The sequence below is a fragment of the Oncorhynchus mykiss genome, chromosome 13, assembly GCF_057628025.1.
Source record: "Oncorhynchus mykiss isolate SJ-2025 chromosome 13, ASM5762802v1, whole genome shotgun sequence".
In the NCBI taxonomy this organism is placed as follows: Eukaryota; Metazoa; Chordata; class Actinopteri; order Salmoniformes; family Salmonidae; genus Oncorhynchus; species Oncorhynchus mykiss.
Genome location: NC_143034.1, coordinates 63430445 through 63451877, shown reverse-complemented (window position 1 = coordinate 63451877; position 21433 = coordinate 63430445). Strand labels below are relative to the sequence as shown.

General features: G+C 46.4%; 1 protein-coding gene across 2 annotated transcripts in view; it reads right to left on the bottom strand.

Annotated features, from left to right (window-relative positions):
- Window positions 1-332: 332 nt before the first annotated feature.
- Window positions 333-21433, bottom strand: part of LOC110539037 (testis-expressed protein 2) — a 38166-nt gene continuing 17065 nt past the window's right edge. For both annotated transcript variants that reach the window (XM_090197099.1, XM_090197100.1), the window contains exons 3-13: window positions 18630-20334; window positions 15512-15712; window positions 14786-15140; window positions 14351-14577; window positions 12410-12565; window positions 12069-12168; window positions 7818-7938; window positions 4918-5025; window positions 4215-4424; window positions 3665-3785; window positions 333-2733 (exon numbers count right to left, since the gene is read on the bottom strand). In XM_090197099.1, the coding sequence (XP_090053225.1) occupies window positions 2578-2733; window positions 3665-3785; window positions 4215-4424; window positions 4918-5025; window positions 7818-7938; window positions 12069-12168; window positions 12410-12565; window positions 14351-14577; window positions 14786-15140; window positions 15512-15712; window positions 18630-20309 (3435 nt within the window). In that variant the 5' untranslated portion in view covers window positions 20310-20334 and the 3' untranslated portion in view covers window positions 333-2577. The remainder of the gene's footprint in view (window positions 2734-3664; window positions 3786-4214; window positions 4425-4917; window positions 5026-7817; window positions 7939-12068; window positions 12169-12409; window positions 12566-14350; window positions 14578-14785; window positions 15141-15511; window positions 15713-18629; window positions 20335-21433) is intronic.

The following is a 21433-nucleotide window of genomic DNA, read 5'->3' as shown; positions in this document are numbered from 1 at the left end:
AGCACGATTAGTTACATGCAAGCAATGTTTTATTGATCAGAACTAGTGACATCATTCAATGCAACTGAAATTCCAGATTAATTTTTCCTGTCACTGCAAATGTAATGATCGGTAGCGTATGAGGAAAGAATCTGACTTGACCTCACACGCACACATGACTTGACTTCGCTGTAAACATTTGACTAGAATTTCTTGTTATTCAAGTGGCACTTCTGCCTCATACACAAACATTTGAACAAGGTTGTGGCAAACAACCCAAATGTCACAGGTGAAGTTATTCTTGGCAAATTTCATGAATCTGAAAGGTTTCATAACCATCTACGCCAGTCTGCTTGATATTTGAAATGGTTTATTTTTCATATGTACATAGCATGAAGTCCGGTATTTCAAGACAGGAAATTGATAAAGAAAAGCAGTCATTTACTGAATGGCTCATGTTTCCATTGGTTGAGCAGTATGGCTAACATAAGTTATGGCTGTTTGAATCACCAGCTGCAGGCATCTAACCATGTTCAGACTCTTGAGTGTGTGAAAGCTGTAACGTATCCTAGCTGGTGAACGTGGTCTAAGATAGTGGTGCTCAACCGCCGGGCCCTGGGATGTTGCTGATCAGTCATGGGTGTCTGACAATGAAGTAATGTAGCGCAGTGGTGCTCCAAAGAGGAAACGCATAGCTTTGGCAGTAACTAAGCATGCCTTGTCCGAACCAGAATGGACCACAGGGCAGGAGCCTATCTCCTGTTTCTGTATTGTGAGACTTGCCGTACAAGTTCACCCCCTGAATAAGACACCAGATTTGCCAGTTGCTGGTACAAAAAAGGTTGAGAAACAGTTTTAAAAAGAGGTGTGTGTGAAAGTGCTGCTTGGCCTATAAGACGAGACAAATGCATTTGACCTCTGCCTTTTAAAACAGTTGATAGAAAATGAACTCCGGAAAAATCTCCTACCACTGCCAAAGTAATGCCTAGATTCAATCAGATCAAGCGTTTACCAGGGACAGACGACCTCCGCAAAGCTAATGTTTTGGAGGTGTAACTGTTGAAGCTGTGAAATCGGTGAGCAGCTGCTCTTGTGATCATTGTCACAAAGCCACACCGGCCCACACATTAGAAGTTCAGAATGAGAAAGTATAGTCTATATAGAAATAATGACACTCAAATTGAAAATCATTCAACAAAAAAAAGATCATTTCTATCAGCCTAATTAAGGTGTAGAAAACATCTCACATTCCAATGTTCGGACTTGTAAACGGGTCTGCATAGGATTTCTCTTAATGCGACTCAAAACACAATGGCAATGTCTGCTTTAGGTACAATTCCAGAAGCCGCTTGTGGATTTGATTGCTCTAATGCAGTTCCACCGGCAAAACAACCATTATGCAGATGTCGCCTAAAGCGGATCTGATTGAATCGAGCCATAAGTCAGCAGTCTATTAGGGACCTTTATATTTGACCCAGTTAGGGAACTGCCTGCTTTACATGTACAGGTACATTCATTAGGCCTTCTGTCTACACTCTACACACCTCTTTTGACATCATAGCTGTAAGACTTGTGACAATACATAGATTTATGGTTGGTACTTGTACACCTCGTCAACAATGTGGTTTGACTTCAGAATGGCTGAGGCAATGGTGGACAGAAGACACTGAAGGCCCTATGCATTTGATGAAAACTCCCAAGCTATACAGTCAGTAACTACTATATATAGCCTTCATCTGTGACTTACTCGGGTGTCATACCCATGCCACAAGAGTGTGTGAGCACGCTGAGCTAAAGCATAGACATCTTGAGGATCCAACACACATTTTCAGGTCTCAGGCAAGGGTATTCATCCCAGGCTATTCAGTAACTACCACATGCAGTTTGAGTTGTTTTGGGGGTAGGATGGTATTGTTGATCGATGCACAGTGGCGTTGACCTGTTTGCATAAGGAATGCCACGCAATGGAAGGGGAGGGGGCGGAGAGAGGGATAGACATTGTCTCACTATGCCCATATGTGCATTAGATGATGAAGCATGTGACAAATCACACACACACACAGCCTTCTCTCTATGACCATCACCCATTCTTTTTTAATGGGTTTCGGGTCTGAAAGTCAATGGAAAAAGAAATGCAGGGCATATCATGGACTCCGATTAGTACACACACGTTTCATGTTCATCTCTGACGTTTGGTGTAAATGCTGTATATCACAGGTAGTGTGGTTCTTCAGTTTACACTGCAAGGCAATTTGTCTGACCACACACACACTTACAATCCAAATGGTCTGTGTATCCAGGTGAATCCATGACCTGTCTGACTGACACCGTCCTCGGATTAATATTCCCTCAAACCAATGATGCAGTATTTCCCAGCCAAGTGAGAAGTAAGCAGGCTGTCTCTCTCCATCTCTCTGCCTTTCTTCACTTCCTGGTAGAGGATCCACAGTCTGGAGTGGCTGTGGGATTGGCCCACTGTCCTGAGGGGAGGACAGTAAGCCCCGCCCACTGCGACGCTGGCACCAGTGGTTACTGGGATGTCAGGTCGCCAGTGACTTATCCTTAGCAACACCCCAGAAACGGAGAGTCTTGTTGTCTTCACACGTCAAAGAGTTCAGGCTCCGAGAGGTCTGGGTCCCTCAAGGCATCGGTCGATGTTGTCACAGTAGCCAGGTTGGCGTTAGAACGGGTGTCCATGGCAGAGTGCATGATGGGTAGCCAGAGGTCGTCCATGTTTGGCATCACAAATACTTTCTGTGAGAACAAAAACGAGAACTTGAGTAACTAGGAGTAAAACAGAAAACACTTCAAGCTAAAGGTGTGCCACAAATATTTATTACATTTATGATACGCCTTTTGTCTGTGAATGTTTGACAAGAACACAAATCTTAGTTTATCACTTGAATGCTGAACGAGGTGCTTTGGTCTAGCTGGTATCACAAAATAGCAATTTATAGTAGTTATACAGTATATGTTTCTGTGAAAACAACAAACAGGCCTCAACACCAGTTACAGCAGAAAGGCAGATTTTGGACAAAAACCCAGGAGACTGCAGTCAATCTTATTCTGTGTGATTGGATTTGGGGATTGTCTGGAGTCTGGTATTTTTGGGAAGCCATACATAGTCACTCACAGCTGATGTGTGCGTACTTCTGTGCCTGAGTGTGTGTGGTAAGGATAATAATAATGTAGCGAAGTCTCAAACAGGGATACATGTAGTTCTACTTCGTAGCCTGGCAGAATAACTGAGTTGTCAACAGGTGTGCCTCAGGGCAGAGTTCTAGGAGCAGCCTGATCATTATATGAAGACAGAGCCACAAGCATACTGTCTTTGAAGTACAGCTTGGTGGGCTGCTGTAAATACATCACACACCACTCTTCTGTTGTCCCAGTCCCATCATTGTCTAACACTGGGAAGACATTCACTTTGTTGACAAGGGAAGAGATGCAAAGCTAAGATAAATGGAAAGCTTTCGATACATATTGAACAAAATATACATTCATGTGATGATATGATTCATCAAATTGTTTTAACAAATAGTTAGGGGGACTATAGAGCCCAGAGATGTTCCCAGGCAGATCCCATGTTCAGGAAAAGCTCCTGGATTTCAGATCACACAATACAGTTATTACATAATCCAAGTAGAGAGCTGTTAATGCTCTACTCTCCCTGGTCTCAGCGTACCTGAAACTCCTGATCCAGTTTCTTCTCGATCCAGTCGGTGACGTGGGCCAGCGTGACCTCCCTCTCACCCAGCTTGGGCCGGGCTTTCAGCTCCAAGTGGGGGGGACTCCTGAAGCCATACCTGGACGGGGAAGGTTCCCTATGTTACACCCATTGGCTTACTGTATCCTAATATCCTGGGGAAGGTTTCTCTTACACCCGATGAACTAGTAAGCTACTAGTCTAGTCTTCCTTTTTATAATGCTTTGACTCCTCTACTTCATATTACCAGCAGAGGACATGTGGGCTACTGTGTCAACAAGCCAGGCTCTTCTGTATCTCTATAGCTGAATAACATGCATATTCACACTGGATATTCAATATTCAGACCTTACCCCTGGAGCGGAATGTACCAAATTCTGTCTGCGGGGGTAGGTGCTAAGTATACTGTATGAGGGTGATGGGGCGTTCTATATCCTAATGGTGGGGGGAGGTGGTATGTAACTGTATGAAGGTATTGGGACGTACCATTATCTTGTCAGTGAGGGGAGGTGGGATGGATGGAACGTACCATATCCTGTCAGTGGGTGGGGGTGGTATGTTGACAGCCAGCATCCCGCGGCACTCCAGCACCTCCACGGTGAGAAGCAGTGGCGTGTTGGACACCTCCTCGATCTTCTTCTTGATAAACTCTGTCTCCGTGGCCTTCTGGAAGTACTTAGACTTGGCGATCTTGTCCACAAACCTCATGATCTTACTGGGCCGGTGGCCTCCGACGAAACTGTGAGGGAAGAGGAGTAGATGAAGTAATAGGAGGAAGAAGAAGGAGAGAGGACAAAGAGCAGAAAGAGGAGATGGAGAACGAGGGAGAGGAGGGGAAGTGAAGGAGGTGAAAGAGGTGTCGGAAAAGGAAGAGGAGGGAGTGAGTCAGCATCATCAGATATTCATTAGTCTCTCCCTTGACCCACTATACAGGGCAGTGAGTGGGTACATTCTGTCACTCTGGGCCGGAAAGCAGTTCCTGCCTGTATCTGTTTGTGGCACTTAGGACAATACCTTAAACCGGGCTGTAAAAAAAAGTATAACCAACAATTGCTGCACGATTATTAGCCTGCATAATTGACTGTGTTCTCTGTATCTTCTTCATTGTAATATTCTAACAGCTAAAATGAGCTGCAATTCACCAATTAGTGCTAGAAAGAGTCTCTGAAGTCTATAAAAACACACAAATGGAAACAGAGACAGACACGGCCTGATGCTAATGATGTTCTCACCCCTCCGCCCCCAGCATGTCCATGGGGATTTCTGGGGGATCCTCTTCGTCAGACGATCCAGCACTGGAGGACTCTTCGTCACTGTCTGCCAGGCAGTAGGCCCGAGGTCTGGGCCTTTACACACACAAAACATGAGAACAAAGGGGATGAGTATTAGTCAGCTTTAAGAAATGGAAGTGGAAAACAGATGAAAATTAGTATGAGCAATTGTCTGTTGTTATTGGGGAGCGGTGTTGGCAGCATTTGTGCCTAGGAAGCCCTCAGCAAATCCAGTCTGGACACAGCAGTTCGTTCCAACGGTCAAAGCTGACACTCCTTCAGTCCTGAACGGGGACTAACATTTACCCTAGACTAAAGCCTAAAGGACTCCCATGTGGTACAGCATGAGAAGTTATGTTTCTGCTCACAAGGCCATCCCCACTGTTTGCAGAGGGAGTTTCTTCCCTTTTCGTCAAACCAAGTACACTCCGAAGAGGATTTGCTGAGCAGCTCAAAGACTATCATCAAATCCCCATTTAACATTCCCAGAACCATTGATCCCTCAGAGGCCTCGGCTGGGAAATAGCCTGGTCAGTGGTCACCAACCGGTTGATCACGATCGACTGGTCGATCTCCAAGGCATTCCTAGTAGATCACCAAACATTTCTGTAAAAAAAACAATAATAAAGCCTTGTGTTCCTTTTTTTTCATTTCACTGTTGGTGGTAGGTGCACTTGATTCAGCATCATTAGTTGCACCAGGAAGGCAGTGTTCCCATTCTTTTACAATTTCATGTGTCTGAAGGTAGAACTCAGACAACACAGCAGGCCCAAAGAGCAAATCAAGTGCACCTATAGGCCTACCACTGGCCAATCAGGTAGCTCAGATCACCGTGTGTGCACAGTTTCCTCGAGCCATAGAGGGTAAAAAGAAGCCTAGAATGCACAGTAAAGTTGATACTGTGAGATTTCAAAAAGTTTACGAATACAGCCAAGAGCTGCTGTTTTTGTGAGCAAGTTTATGTTTAAGTTGTCATTCAGCACCGTCAACACTTTAAGCAATAAAATGTGCGTTCTCCCTACTTCCACTAAAACTAGCACTGCAGCTGCATTGAAGGAGTAGTCGATAGCTGCTCAGATAAGCTTGCATTGCTATTACCAGTGTGATCATATACCTAAATGTTTTAAATATAATTTCTAAATGGTCTCAGAAGAACAACATTGGCAGGGCAATTTAAGCATAGCAATATGCAATGATAATGTGTTGGGCCTGTAGCCTACTGCACAAACCTCATTGTTACAGAACTGTTTTTAATGGGCTTATGTTTCAGTCATGTTTAAAACAAATCTGAGCTGTAGATATCGGCTTGCATTTTGACTCAGAAAGTAATCTCGACTCAGAAAAGGTTGGTGACCACTGCCATAGAAGATGGCAAGACAGCACAAACAGATCTGGTACCAGACTCATTCCTTGCCGGGGCTTTTAAAGGATCGACTGGCTTGCAGGGAAGCTGATTCCACGAGACAAAAGACGGTGAAATATGAAAAAAGAAAAAAAAAAGGGATGATTTCAGTATACCAGGCAGAAAGAAATCTTTCCCAAACTCACCAGCAATAAGACACATCCACCGAGGTCAGAGGTAGAATCCAGAGAGAGAGGGAATAAAGGAATGAAAGAAGAAAGGAGAAAAACATATGCAAATGTGACAGTTAACAATGCCTCTCATTCAAACGCAGTGTTTTCAATCCTGCTCATGTGGTGCAGGTTTTTGGTCCAGCCCAGCACTAACACACCTGTTCTTGAATCATGTGTGTTGATGTGGGCTGGAACAAAAGCCTGCAAATCCTATGAGCGTAGAACAACACTGAACAAACCCTATCAATTCAGCCATTAGCACATGCTCAAAGCCATGCATGCTGTTGATCCTAGATTTACAGCAAAAAAATGTTACTTCTCATTATCCCCTCCCAGCATCCACTAATTGACTAATAGCATTTTTGTTGGAAATCAAACAAAACACGTTGACAGTTCCAGATGAAGTCAGGCAGTGAATGGAGCCAATAAGTATTTAGAAAAGGTGTTGCTATGTCACTCTGTTCAGTATCATACATCCTGAATGCCACTAATTCCTCACATGTGATTGCCTACATAACCAAAGAGGTGCACATACTTTAAAGTACTATATAAGTAAGTACTTGATTTTAAGATTTATAATATCTCCCTGAGTGCTCTTTTTTAACCACATATGTAAATAGAACATTTTAAATACCACATATCTCTATGTCCTTACCCCTCGCTCTCCCAGCCCCTCTCCCTCCTCCATACTCACCCCTCTCTCCCCTGCTCCTCCAGCCCCTCTCCCTCCTTCCTACTCACCCCTCTCTCCTCTGCTCCCCCAGTCTCTCCTCCATACTCACCCCTCTCTCCTCTGCTCCCCCAGTCCCTCCTCCATACTCACCCATCTTTCCCGTGCTGCCCCAGCCCCTCTCCCTCCTCCATACTCACCCATCTTTCCCGTGCTCCCCCAGTCCCTCTGCCTCCTCCATACTCACCCCTCTCTCCTCTGCTCCCCAGTCCCTCCTCCATACTCACCCATCTTTCCCGTGCTGCCCCAGCCCCTCTGCCTCCTCCATACTCACCCCTCTTTCCCCTGCTCCTCCAGCCCCTCTGCCTCCTCCATACTCACCCCTCTTTCCCCTGCTCCTCCAGCCCCTCTGCCTCCTCCATACTCACCCCTCTTTCCCGTGCTGCCCCAGCCCCTCTGCCTCCTCCATACTCACCCCTCTTTCCCGTGCTGCCCCAGCCCCTCTGCCTCCTCCATACTCACCCCTCTTTCCCGTGCTGCCCCAGCCCCTCTGCCTCCTCCATACTCACCCCTCTTTCCCCTGCTCCCTCAGCCCCTCTCCCTCCTCCATACTCACCCCTCTTTCCCCTGCTCCCCCAGCCCCTCTCCTTCCTTCCCCAGACGGGCCAAGTTCATCTTGGTCTCCAGGGTCATGATGAAGGAACCAGTGTAGGATACCTCCAGATCAAACCACAGACCTAGAAAGTGTAGGGAGTGAGAGAGAGAAAGAGAGAGAGAGGGAAAGAGAGAAAGGGATAAAATCATTACTAACATACACATTGGACGGCAATAGTGGAATAATGAGGTAGAACTGTTTTCACACTTCCCTGCAATGACAACGTTCTCAACCGTTGAGGATGCAGCCAACAAACTACATAGCCATATCGGATTAGTTACTACAAAAGCACAAAAATGTATAGCTAATGCTGACGGTATATAAAAGCTCTTGGTCCTATGTGTAAGTGGATAAGTCACTCATCCACTGTGAGCCTGAGCAGTAAGAGCTCCCTTAGTTTTATCCCACCTGGACTACTGCCCAGTTATATGGTCAAGTAAAGCAAAGAAGAATATAGGCAAATTACAGTTGGCCCAGAATAGAGCAGCACGGCTGGCCCTTAAATGTAGACGGAGGGACAATATCAATAACCTGTATGTCAGTCTACATCCCTACTTTTCTTTGGGAGAGGTGTGTTGAATGCACCAAACTGTCTGTTCAAACGGCTAACACACAGCTCAGACACCCATGCATACCCCACAAGAAATGCCACCAGGGGTCTCTTCACAGTCCCCAAGTACAGAACAGACTCTGGGAAATGCACAGTACTACATAGAGCCATGACAACATGTAACTCTTCCACATCAAGTAACTCAATCGAGCTGTAAAATCAGATTGAAAAAAAAAACAGATAAAACAACAACTCACAGCACAACGTGGACTGTGAAGAGACACTTACGCACACACACACAATGCAATATTGTGGTATAGTGGTATAGTGTATTTTATATTGTAAATGTTGTATAATAGAGTAATAATGTATGATGTATTGTGTTATTGATGATGTAGGCTGTTGTTGTGTTTTGCTGTGATGTAATTGTTTTAACACTGTTTAGACCCCAGGAAGAGTAGCTGCTAATCTCTCTCTCACTCTGGTAACATGTTGTAACGTATACGAAGCTCCGTCGCTCTGTTTGCGTGGTTTGTAGCGGCCTTAAGCAGCATCACATCTGCCTTTGGGGCACTCTGGTCGCTAGCAGCCCCTGGTTGGAGCACATATGAACAACAACTTGAATACTAAGTTCTTATGTTACCCAGTGTTTGATGCAATTTCAAGATAATTCATTCAGCATTGTTTGCTTTGGCCCTGTGTTAGTACTATTGTAAAGCTCAGTTAAACATTGCATGTCTCTAAAGTACAAATGCTAAGGTTGTTTTTGTAGACTAACCAGAAGTTACCCGCCGGACTCCTAATTGCAGTGAAGCCACATGCTGTGTCTGACTGGTAGGGAGAGGAATGATCCTCTAGTAAACACACCAAAAGGTCAACACTAGGGCAGCCTCACTTCTGATTGGCTCAGAAGCTGGCTAACTCACCAGGCTTCTTCCTGGTTTTGGGTGGGAAAGGTCAGAACCCAGCAGCGTTTTTTGGTGTATACGTGTGTGTGTGTGTGTGTGTACACTAGTGAAATGAAGCTCTTCAGTCATATCACGTCTCTAACACGTTTACTCTTCATCTCTCTCCAGACTCTCTCTATTACACACAATGAAAGTGGGGAGGGATTTCTGTGACTAAATCTCTGGAAACTCTTCAGATGATAACGGTTATAAAGCCCTTAACTTATATCAGCTTCATCCTCCTCCTGGAATAGAGGAGCACAGGGCTGCTGAGCAGTAATCCCCATAGGGCTCATTATGTGCAAGCATTTAGCTGATAATGCCTGGGGGGAAAGCCCATGGGAACTGTGTTGTGTAGGACAGTGTGCAATAAATCACTCTCTGGACTGAGGAGCCTATGGGAAAGGAGATACCTATATTCAGTTGTACAACTGAATGCATTCAACCGAAATGTGTCTTCCTCATTTAACACAACCCCTCTGAATCAGAGCGGTGTGGGGGTCTACCTTAATCGACATCATCGGCGCCCAGGGAGCAGTTGTTGTTGGCGGTTAACTGCCTTGCTCAGGGGCATTCAAACCAGAAAACTTTAGTTTACTGGCCCAACGCTCTTAACCACTAGGCTACCGGATGCTTCTACTGTAGCAAGACAGCAGAGCAGTGTTTCCAAACTCAGTCATGGGGACCCGAAGTGGTGCACGTTTTGGTTTTTGCCCTAACACTACACAGCTGATTCAAATAATCAACTCATCATCAAGCTTTGATGATTTGAAATCAGCTGTGTGGTGCTAGGCACCCCTTGTGGTCCCAAGGAATGAGTTTGGGAAACGCTGCAGTAGAGCCTTAGGAGTTTAACCCTTAACCTTGAATATGGAAAGCTTCCCAAATCCTTTAAAGGCCCAATGCAGCCTTTTTTAAAATCTTATTAAATATTAAGTACCTTACTGTGACTGTTTAGAATTAAAATGGTCCACAAAAAATAAATCATTTTACCAGGACTGTCTGGGAGTGGTCTGAATGGGGAGGGAAAACTGAAAACTAGCTGGTATTGTCAGGGAGGTTTAGAACTCTTTGTTTTTGGTCTATTAAAACTTATACCGCCTGTTGATTTCACCAGGTAAGCCAAAACTCCATAAAAGTGTTAGTTTCATCAGCTGTTGTACAATATGACACAAAACCAAGGAAACATTTTGACTTCACTGGGCCTTTATGGAGAAGTGGACCGTTAAAGCGAGACAGTGAGACATTCAAGCTTAGCAATGAAATGTTTTTCAGGTAAAACATGGAAAACAGACTTAACCACACACTCCCAACTGTATCCCCTACATCAGAATATAGTTAAATGACTGGATCAATATTGTCACGTTCGTCATAACGAGGAGACCAAGGCGCAGCGTGATACGAATACATACTTATTTTAATAAACGAAGAACACTTAAACTAACAAAATAACAACCCGACCATGACGCTATATAAACCGAGTGCTGACAGGAAACTACACATAGACAATAACCCACCAAAATCCCCAAGGAATATGGCTACTTCAATACGGTCCCCAATCAGAGACAACGATAAACAGCTGCCTCTGATTGAGAACCAATCTAGGCAACCATAGACATATAAAACACCTAGACTAGCCCCCTAGACATACAAAAACCCCTAGACATGCAAAAACTAAACAAACCAACCATGTCACACCCTGACCTAACCAAAATAATAAAGAAAACAAAGATAACTAAGGTCAGGGCGTGACAAATATGACCTCCCACTCTCCTCACGAGCCTCACGAGGCTGTATTCACATTCTCAGTTGGAGTGCTGATCTAGTCTGGCCTTTTAGATCCTAATCAATAACATCTACAGTTTTGTGAAAAAGTATCTGCCCCCCTTTCTAACTTTCTCTACTTTTGCATATTTTTCATACTGAATGTTATCAGATCTTCAACCAAACCTGATATTAGATAAAGGGAACCTGAGTGAACAAATAACACAACAATAGACTTAATAGATTTATTTCATAAACAAAGTTATGCAACACCCAATGCCAAGACATAATGGGACACATCTCATCCAAAAAGTTGACTCAAGTTTGCCAAAAAGCACCTGGATGATCCTTTTTATTTTTTTATTTATTGTTTTTGTTTTAAGGACAGATGAGTCAAACTTATAACATGTTGGACGACATGGGTCCCATTATACCTGGCGAAAACCAAACACTGAATTCCACAGTAAGAACCTTATGCCAACGGTTGAGCATGGTGGTGGTACTGGGATGGTACCATGAATTCTGCTCTGTATCAGAGAATTCTACAGGAGAATGTTAGGCCATCCGTCTGTGAGCTGAAGCGCAGCTGGGTCATGCAGCAAGACAATGATCCAAAACACACAATCAAGTCTACATGAAAATGGCTAAAAAGCAACACATTTGAAGTTTTGGAATGGCCTAGTCAAAGTTCAGACCTAATCCCAATTGAGATGTGGCAGGACTTGAAACGAACAGTTCATGTTTGAAAACCCACAAATATCACCAAGATAAACCAGTTCTGCATGGAAGAGTGAGGCAAATGTTTAATTCCTCTGGTTAATAGAAGCAGGGGTATGGGGAGACTGAAACAAAAGGCAGAAGGGAGGGGGAAAGAGAGGAGATAGGAGGGAAAGGAGAAAAGATAGAGAGGGAGAAGAGAAAGCAGGGAGAGAGAGAGAGAGAGTGTCCTACCTTGGTGGTCCACAGAGGGCTTGGAGGCATGGAGGATCTTGGGAATGGAGAAGCCCATGTCCAGCGCTGTCAGAGCCAGCTCATTCATAAAGTATGGCAGCTGTAAAACACAGGACATTTACACCTCAGGACAGTCTCCTTTCTTACACATGTGTTTTCTCTGAGTTACATCTCATGTCCCTCTGGTGAGTTGAGAAGTAAGTGAGGGGAAGACGGGAGGAGAAGACGCTTGTAATTAAAAAAGGACTATCGACAAAGAGCTCTCTGGGACAAAGACAGATAAGAAGAATATACACGCTGACTGTATGTGGAGGCAGAGGAGACAGGATGCCAGTACTCACCCTGATCTTACTGAGCTTCATCTGGATCTTTTTGGAGACCATGTCAGCCCAGTACTTCTCCCCCAGGAAGTCCCAGAACACCCGGCCTATCAAGGCGTTCACCCACGCCTCTGGCACCGCCCCTCGCCCCGGCCGCTCGCACGGGCTGCTGGGTAACTGACAGGAACAACGTGGGAGTAACAGGTAGTGAGACAAAGGTAGTAAACATACATATTCTATATCCAACTGATTTTAGAGGTCAGGTCCAGGGTATATACAATTATATGTGAAACGAATAGAGAATACTTGCTCATTGCTTAAAGTTTTAATGTATACTGAACAAAAATATAAATGCAACATGTAAAGTGTTGGTCCTATGTTTCATGAGCTGAAATTTTCCATATGCACAGAAAGATTGTTTCTCTCAAATGTTGTGCACAAATTTGTTTACATCTTTGTTAGTGAGTATTTCTCCTTTGCCAAGATAAACAGCATGATCATTACACAGGTGCACCTTGTAATGGGGACAATAAAAGGCAGCTCTAAAATGTGCAGTTTTGTCACACAACACAATGCCACAGATGTCTCAAGTTTTCAGGGAGCGTGGAATTGGCAAGCTGGCTAAAGGACTGTCCACCAGAGCTCTTGCCAGAGAATTGAATGTTAATTTCTTTACCAACGTCGTTTTAGAGAATTTGGCAGTATGTCCAACCAGCCTCACAACCGCAGCTGATGAAACTGTGGGTTTGCACAACCAAAGAATTTCTGCACCAACTGTCAGAAAGCGTCTCTGGGAAGCTCATCTGCGTGCTAGTCATCCTCACCAGGGTCTTGACCTGACTGCAGTCTGACTACATCACCGACTTCAGTGGGCAAATGCTCACATTCGATGGTCACTGGCACATTGGAGAAGTGTGCTCTTCACAGATATATCTTGGTATCAACTGTACCGGGCAGATGTCAGACAGTGTATGGCGTCATGTGGGCAAGCGGTACCCCATGGTGGCGGTGGGGTTATGGTATGGGCAGACATAAGCCACGGACAACAAACACAATTTCATTTTATTGATGGCAATTTGAATGAACAGAGATAATGTGATGACATCCTGAGGACCATTGTCGTGCCATTCATCCGCCTCCATCACCTCATGTTTCAGCATGATAATGCACTGCCCTATGTCACAATGATCTGTACACAATTCCTTGAAGCTGAAAATGTTCCAGTTCTTCCATGGTCTGCATACTCATTTCACCCATTGAGCATGTTTGGGATGCTCTGGATCGACGTGCATGATAGTGTGTTCCAGTTCCCGCCAAATATCCAACAACTTCACTATTGTGCGCTAATGTGACTAGAATGACGCTGTAAGTAACATCCAACTTTCCAGGACATAGACATGTCTTATATGTGCAGAAAGCTTAAATTCTTGTTAATCTAACTGCACTGTCCAATTTACAGTAACAAAATACCATGCTACTGTTTGAGGAGAGTGCACAACAACAAAAAACTATCACGGCACTTGGTTTGATAGATTCACCTCTGAAGGTAAATAATGTACTTACATTCAGTAATCTTGCTCTGATTTGTCATCCTGAGGGTCCCAGAGATAAAATGTAGCATAGTTTTGTTAAATAAAATCCATTTTTTATTCAAATGTAGGAACTGGGTTCTAAGGTTTGAACCCCTGCTGTTCTGTATTCCCAGTCATGTGAAATCCATAGATTAGGATCTAATGAATTTATTTCAATTGACTAATTTCCTTATTTGAGCTGTAACTCTTTGAAATTGTTGCATGTTGCTTAGTATAGTTGTTTATTGTTCAGTATAGTTACATGCTATTACATGGCCACACTATCTACATGTCTACATGGCTATCTGATCAGCCTGTGTCAACATGATCCCCTCCACAGAATTACATATAGAATGAATAAGATCTCTGTGGTCTCCCCCATCAACCCTACCTTCTTGGTGGCTCCAGGGCTGCCCTCTGGGCTGTGGGAGGGGCTGCTGGCCGGGGGGCTGTCCAGCGGGGGCAGGGGGGTGACGTACTTGGCCATGTAGACGTTGTAGTCCAGCAGCATCTTCTGCCTGACCCCTCCGGCCAGGGAAGGGTCCTTCTGACTGGGCTCATCCATCAGGCTGCCACGGCTGCTACTCCTGCTCTCTGCCTCCAATCTGTGAGGCCAGTCTGTTAGGCAACGACAACCACACCTGGGTTCAAATTCTTTTGGAAATCATTTCACATACGTTAATGTCTAGCTAACGTCTCCCTGTCTGTAATCCTCTTAGAATTAGGGTTAGGGTTAAGGTTAGGGAGAATAGGATTTTGAATGGGAATCAATTGTTGGTCCCCAAAAAGTACAGCTGTCTGTGTGTTCATCTGAATGTTCCCTCACCGCCCACTGGATGCTCACTGGACGTTTTATTAGCCTCAGACTTAAGTCTGGATGCCACCAAAATCCTTCTGAACCATTCTTCTTTCTCCCGACCTGTCCTCCCAAACAGGAACAGGGTCAGATCCCGCTCCCCTGGGGGTTTCCTAGGCTCCTCTCCACCCCCAGCTCCACCTGGACCCTCCAGCTTCTCCCCCTTCTCCCCCACCCCGGCCGGTTTCTCTTCCCCAGGTTCAGGCCTCTCTCCCTGGGCCTGGACCTTGGACATGAAGTCGTCCTGCTTGGCCAGCTCTATACAGATGGGGTACTTCTTGTTCCACACGCGCTTCCTGGCCAGGCTCTGGGGCACCAGGTGGATCTGGGGACACATTTGGATGTTACACGCTACATGAACCTCATGGGGGTGTTCTAAAAATATTAGGCTGATATTAGGCTGATATTAGGCTGATATTAGGCTGATATTAGGCTGATATTAGGCTGATATTAGGCTGATATTAGGCTGATATTAGGCTGATGATATAAACGTCGAGCCCATTCAAGAGATTAGGGGACAGGACCCGGAAGTATGACGTAGGACGACGTCCCTTGCACATTGCATTTCCCTTTCCCTTCCTCTCTCTGTCTTAGACATACACAAACAAAATGGGGCATCCATCCGCAAACGACCATACAACACGTTCCACAGACAGACGGACAGACAGAGAGATATACAGACACACACACACACACCTTGCTGTCGGTGAGGTCGTAGATCTTCTGGCTGATGTAGGTGACGTCAGGTTTGGGCTCGTTGTGCGTGGCCCGCCGGGCGATGTTACGGTTGGGTTTGGACAGGCGCAGGGTGGAGCCCTCCAGACGTACATACACAGAGTGGGTCAGAGTGGCATGGTACATCTCTAGGTCATAGCTGGACATCTGGTTCATCCAGCCCTGTTAATGGGAACAATACACACGGTTAACTCTCAGACCGACGCATGAAACAACATGGAGACTAATAATATGCACGAATGACACGCACACACACACACACACACACACACACACACACACGCACACACACGCACACGCACGCACACACACACTAATTGGGGAGTGTGATCGGCTGCAATACAACCACATAACCACATGGTCTCCAACTTTTAGCTGACAGTCCTGGTCCATACTAACATCACAGTGAGAGAATCATCCAGAGCATGTTGATATGTGGAGATAGTATCACAACATGGCTTCATCTAAACAACAACAACGGTCTGTTCAGTTCTCTTCAGAGACGAGGAGACGTTACATCATGTTGATATGTGGAGATATTATCACAACATGGCTTCATCTAAACAACAACAGCGGTCTGTTCAGTTCTCTTCAGAGACGGGGAGACGTTACATCATGAGTTACATCATGGGCATGATGACATCATAGCGTGACTGTGGGTGAGAGCTGACCCGTATGACCCCTCCTTTAGCTGGCTGTATTCTGTGGTTCCACAGGTGCTATGTTGGGCTGTGTTCCACGTGACCAGAGAGCCTCTCTCCAGTACAGCTGTAGCCTGAGGATATGGAGCTCATGTGCCCACACGGGTTCAAACACACACGCACAAGCACACACAAACACACGCTTACATAACCGCTAGCCAACCGCTAAGCGTGTCTCCTCTGCTTCAGTTTCCAGCACATTGACTGGGTTAAAAGGAGAACGTTTGACAAATCAACAGACCATTTCATCTGTGAGGTTGTTTCAGGGCAAACCCCAATGCAGCTGGAGGGAACGCTATATAGCTTTCAGTATGTTGTTGGATAGCCAAATGAGGATGTTAGATCCGTCATTTAGCAGACACTTTTATCCAGAGTCTTATTACAGTAGTGAGGGCATACATTTTCATACTGGTCTCCCATGGGAATCAAACCCACAACCCTGGTGTTGCAAGCACCATGCTGTGCCACACCGGACTTTGATGTGTTTCTTATCCAGCCAATGTTTCTCTATCCCACTGGGAAGCCACCATTGTGAATCCTGCATGAGCATTCAGGAGAGGTTGTACATCCCAATATTTAAGCCAGTGTAATGTTTAATGGTGTAATAACCCAAGCCTACTGAAAAGTACTGGTGTGGATAATAGGAATCATGGAGGGAGGAGAATTGTTACCTTGGCAACCATGTTGTTTAGCCATTCAAGAGAGGGAAGAAGATGGATATCTACAGACATATACTGAATGGCTTCCTGTCCTATCTGATAAAGTGAGCAGCCATCAGGTTTTATTCCTGAACTTTAACGACAAACAGAGACGCGATATGGAGAATTGGTTTGCGCCCCAAATGGCAACCTAACCCCTAGTAGTACCTGTCACCACTGTGGACAGACAGCCTGACATCTTAGATAGGCTGTGTCCCTCCCCTAGTAGTACCTGTCACCACTGTAGACAGACAGCCTGACATCTTAGATAGGCTGTGTCCTTCCCCTAGTAGTACCTGTCACCACTGTGGACAGACAGCCTGACATCTTAGATAGGCTGTGTCCTTCCCCTAGTAGTACCTGTCACCACTGTGGACAGACAGCCTGACATCTTAGATAGACTGTGTCCTTCCCCCTAGTAGTACCTGTCATCACTGTGGACAGACAGCCTGACATCTTAGATAGGCTGTGTCCTTCCCCTAGTAGTACCTGTCACCACTGTGGACAGACAGCCTGACATCTTAGATAGGCTGTGTCCTTCCCCCTAGTAGTACCTGTCACCACTGTGGACAGACAGCCTGACATCTTAGATAGGCTGTGTCCTTCCCCCTATATGGTGCACTACTTTTAACCAAGAACCCTATGGGCCTTGGTCAAAAGTAGTGCAATACATAGGGAATAGGGTGCCATGTGGGACGCAGCCTTGTAAATCCTCCCTACTCTCTCCGAGTCCCACTGGGGAAAAGCCAGCCGTGTATCAGCTGTTTATCTTGTAGATGCTATCAGCAACATGTGCTCAGCTTGCTAACTCAATAGAAGCTGCAGGCTGTCTGTCCACAGTGATGACAGGTACTACTAGGGGGAAGGACACAGCCTATCTAAGATGTCAGGTTGTCTGTCCACAGTGGTGACAGGTACTATTAGGGGAAGGACACAGCCTATCTAAGATGTCAGGCTGTCTGTCCACAGTGGTGACAAGTACTACTAGGGGGAAGGACACAGCCTATCTAAGATGTCAGGTTGTCTGTCCACAGTGGTGACAGGTACTATTAGGGGAAGGACACAGCCTATCTAAGATGTCAGGCTGTCTGTCCACAGTGGTGACAGGTACCACTAGTGGAAGGACACAGTCTATCTAAGATGTCAGGCTGTCTGTCCACAGTGGTGACAGGTACTACTAGGGGGAAGGACACAGCCTATCTAAGATGTCAGGCTGTCTGTCCACAGTGGTGACAGGTACTACTAGGGGAAGGACACAGCCTATCTAAGATGTCAGGCTGTCTGTCCACAGTGGTGACAGGTACCACTAGGGGAAGTACACAGCCTATCTAAGATGTCAGGCTCCTTTCTATGTGATCTGGCTTAAATATACCTTGGTCGTTGCACAACAGAAAATTATTCCTATCCATGACAATATCTTTATTGTTGCATTTATAAATCTATTATCTATCCTCTTGGGTAGAAAGCTTTCTATGTCATAACCTTACACAAAAAATACAGGGATAGGCTGTGAAACATAGGACAGTGTTCAGTCACAAACTCTGGTTCTGGAGAGTAGAGCAGGCTTTTGTTCCAGTCTTATACTAATGCACCCTTTACAGTTTTTTCCCAATTGTTTTGGCACTAATTTCAGTCAAATTTCTAAATACTTAGTACTAAACTGCTAACACAGTGACCTACCTTAAAGATTCCAGGTTCTTTGATATCCAGCTGGGCCACGTTCCACTGCTCCCCCCTTCGTCTGCCCTGCCTGGTCCCACTGCAGCTGGAGACCTCCGGAGCCGACAGCCACACCACCAGTATAGCCAGCATGAACCCTGCTGCCACCCCCTGCACCACCGCACACAAATAGGGTGGCAGGGGGAATACCAGGTAACTGTAGACTAGACACGTGAAGAAGAGGAGGCCAGTGATGGGCACGTTTGGTAAGTCTTCCTCCTCTTCGTCGGACTCGGCTTCACTGCAGACGCCCGTGCTTCCCGTTTGGATCTGCAGGGACCCGGGCCGCTCCCCGTCCGGTGTCTCAGTGTCAGTACAGAGCTCAAAGCCTTCACTGTAGAGCTCACAGAACTCCTCGTCCTCCAGGCGGACTAGGGCCGACATGGAGCAGTGACCCAGGGCGAGGGAGGAGGACCTGGGGAGAGGAGGAGGGGAGGAGACCCTGGAGGTCCTGGAGGACTTGGCTGGAGGAGAGGAGAAGATAGTGTCTGCTGAGGCTTCACCAGTAGGGGTCTCCTCTTCCTCCTCCTCTCCTTCAGAGTTGCCCCCCTCCTCTTTGATGCTGTAGTTGTTGTTGCTCTCTGCGTGCCCATTGAGGCCTGCCAGGTTGGTGAGCTCCGTGGCGCTGAGGGAGAGGGAGCGGTGGGTAGCAGAGGCACCCCCTCCTGTACCCCCTCCCTCGGCTCCGCCTCCAGCCTCGTCGCCCATGAACTTACTGAACAGCTGCATTGGCTCACACATGACCTCCGACAAACGCCTCCTAGTATCCTCGATCCTGGCCTCCATCTCTTGCACCTTGAAGAAACACCTCCCGTCGGCCGGGGAGGTGAGGGGTGAGGAGGGGGCCGTCTTGGAGTCACCACCCCCAGACGTGGTGGAGCCCATCGGATGGCCCAACTGCTTGAAGAGCTGCAGATTGTTGACGCGGGAGTCTGGAGGTGGGCGCTGCTGGGAGAGAGATGGTGGTGATGGCGCCTCCTGGTGGTCGGGCCTGGTGTTGTCCGTGGAGAGAGACTTGACGAACGTCTTCATCAGGTGGTGGCGGTGGCGTCCGGCAGAAGAAGGAGGGGCAACCATCATTTCATTGGACAGGGACCTGAGGCTGAGGAAAGGCTTGGAGGGCAGGGCTGCTGAGCGAGACGGGGAGGAGGTGGTGGAGGAGGAGGTGGGAGGGATCATGGGTCTTGTGTGATCAGAGGGCCAGGAGGAGCAAGCGGGGGGGGACTGGAGGGGGGTGTGCGTGGAGGGGGGGAGGATGGGCAGGGCTGGGCTGTGGGGTAGAGTGGTAGAGGACACAGCAATGGTAGTGGTGGTCCCAATCCCTCCAGCCTCAAACAGTAGCTCCTCGCTGGCTTCCAAGGCCGTCACGATGCCCTGGTCCTCAGTCCTCCCCCCCATCCCACCCAGCCCTTCTGACTCCTCTCCTGCGGAGGACGATGACACAGACGCCCCAAACCCATACAGCTCCTCGTCCTCCTCTTGTCCCAGGGCGGAGAAGTGGATGGTGATGGTGTCCCGGGAGAGAGAGCGCTGCACCTGCAGCTTGGGGCCTGGGGGCGGGCGGGGGGGCGTGGAGGAGGAGGGGGTACTGTCAGCGGCATGGCCGTCCTTCCTGCTACTGTTGCTGCCCTGGCTGGTCATGACCACACTCCACAGGGCTCACAGCCTGGAGAGGGGGAGAGAGAGGGGGAGAGAGAGAGGGATGAGGGAGAGAGAACGAGTGGTGTGGAAGAGGCAGGGACAGAGAGAGAGAGTGCTAGAATCCTTAGCTGCTACATCGATTTTTGACCATTGATTCTTGAGGAATATAACTTATAAGTGCCTCATGAGGTTAGTTCAACTGTCGTACCCATCAGAACCAAAAATATTAGTTTTTTTTACTCTGAAGTTTGTAGTTTAGTTTATTAATTCGACCAGCACACATAAAACCTAAAGCCATACTTGCACTTTAATAAAATTATTGAGGATAACACACAATAAAGTCTGGGACTTATTTCTATTGTGGTCCTCTTGAGACAAGATGGCTAGACAAGATCCAACACAGTATGGCAGTGAAATAATAAAACAGAAACAGAGAAGAAGAACATCTATCTCATCATTCCAGTTACATCATAGGGGTAAACAATATATATAACAATATATAATATGTAAACAATATATATGTAAACAAAAACTATATAGCCTCAAAACATGGTAACAACTGTCCTTGCATCCACAGCTCTGTCTTTGAATTTGAGAGTGGTTACATTTCTCCAGGCTCATCCCTCATTTTTCTTTTACCAAAACAGAGGCTATGGTGTCCACTTTGTCATTGTTTCAATTAAGGATTCTAGCTTTAATTGAGGCACCAAGCATGCTGGTTCCCGCTGCTCGCTCCGTGGATAAACGAATGCTCCTAGCGCTGTCTCTCCCAAGCATCTCTGACCGGTGTTTTCACATACTGCTTGTATCCACAGGACTAACTGACTTGTTGAGTAAAGTGCAGCCAGGATCCATTCAGTGATCAAGTCCTCCTCTTTCTCTCTGTTTATCCTACTGGTGCATGTGTGATCAAGTCCTCCTCTTTCTCTCTATTTATCCTACTGGTGCATGTGTGATCAAGTCCTCCTCTTTCTCTCTATTTATCCTACTGGTGCATGTGTGATCAAGTCCTCCTCTTTCTCTCTGTTTATCCTACTTGTGCATGTGTGATCAAGTCCTCCTCTTTCTCTCTGTTTATCCTACTGGTGCATGTGTGATCAAGTCCTCCTCTTTCTCTCTGTTTA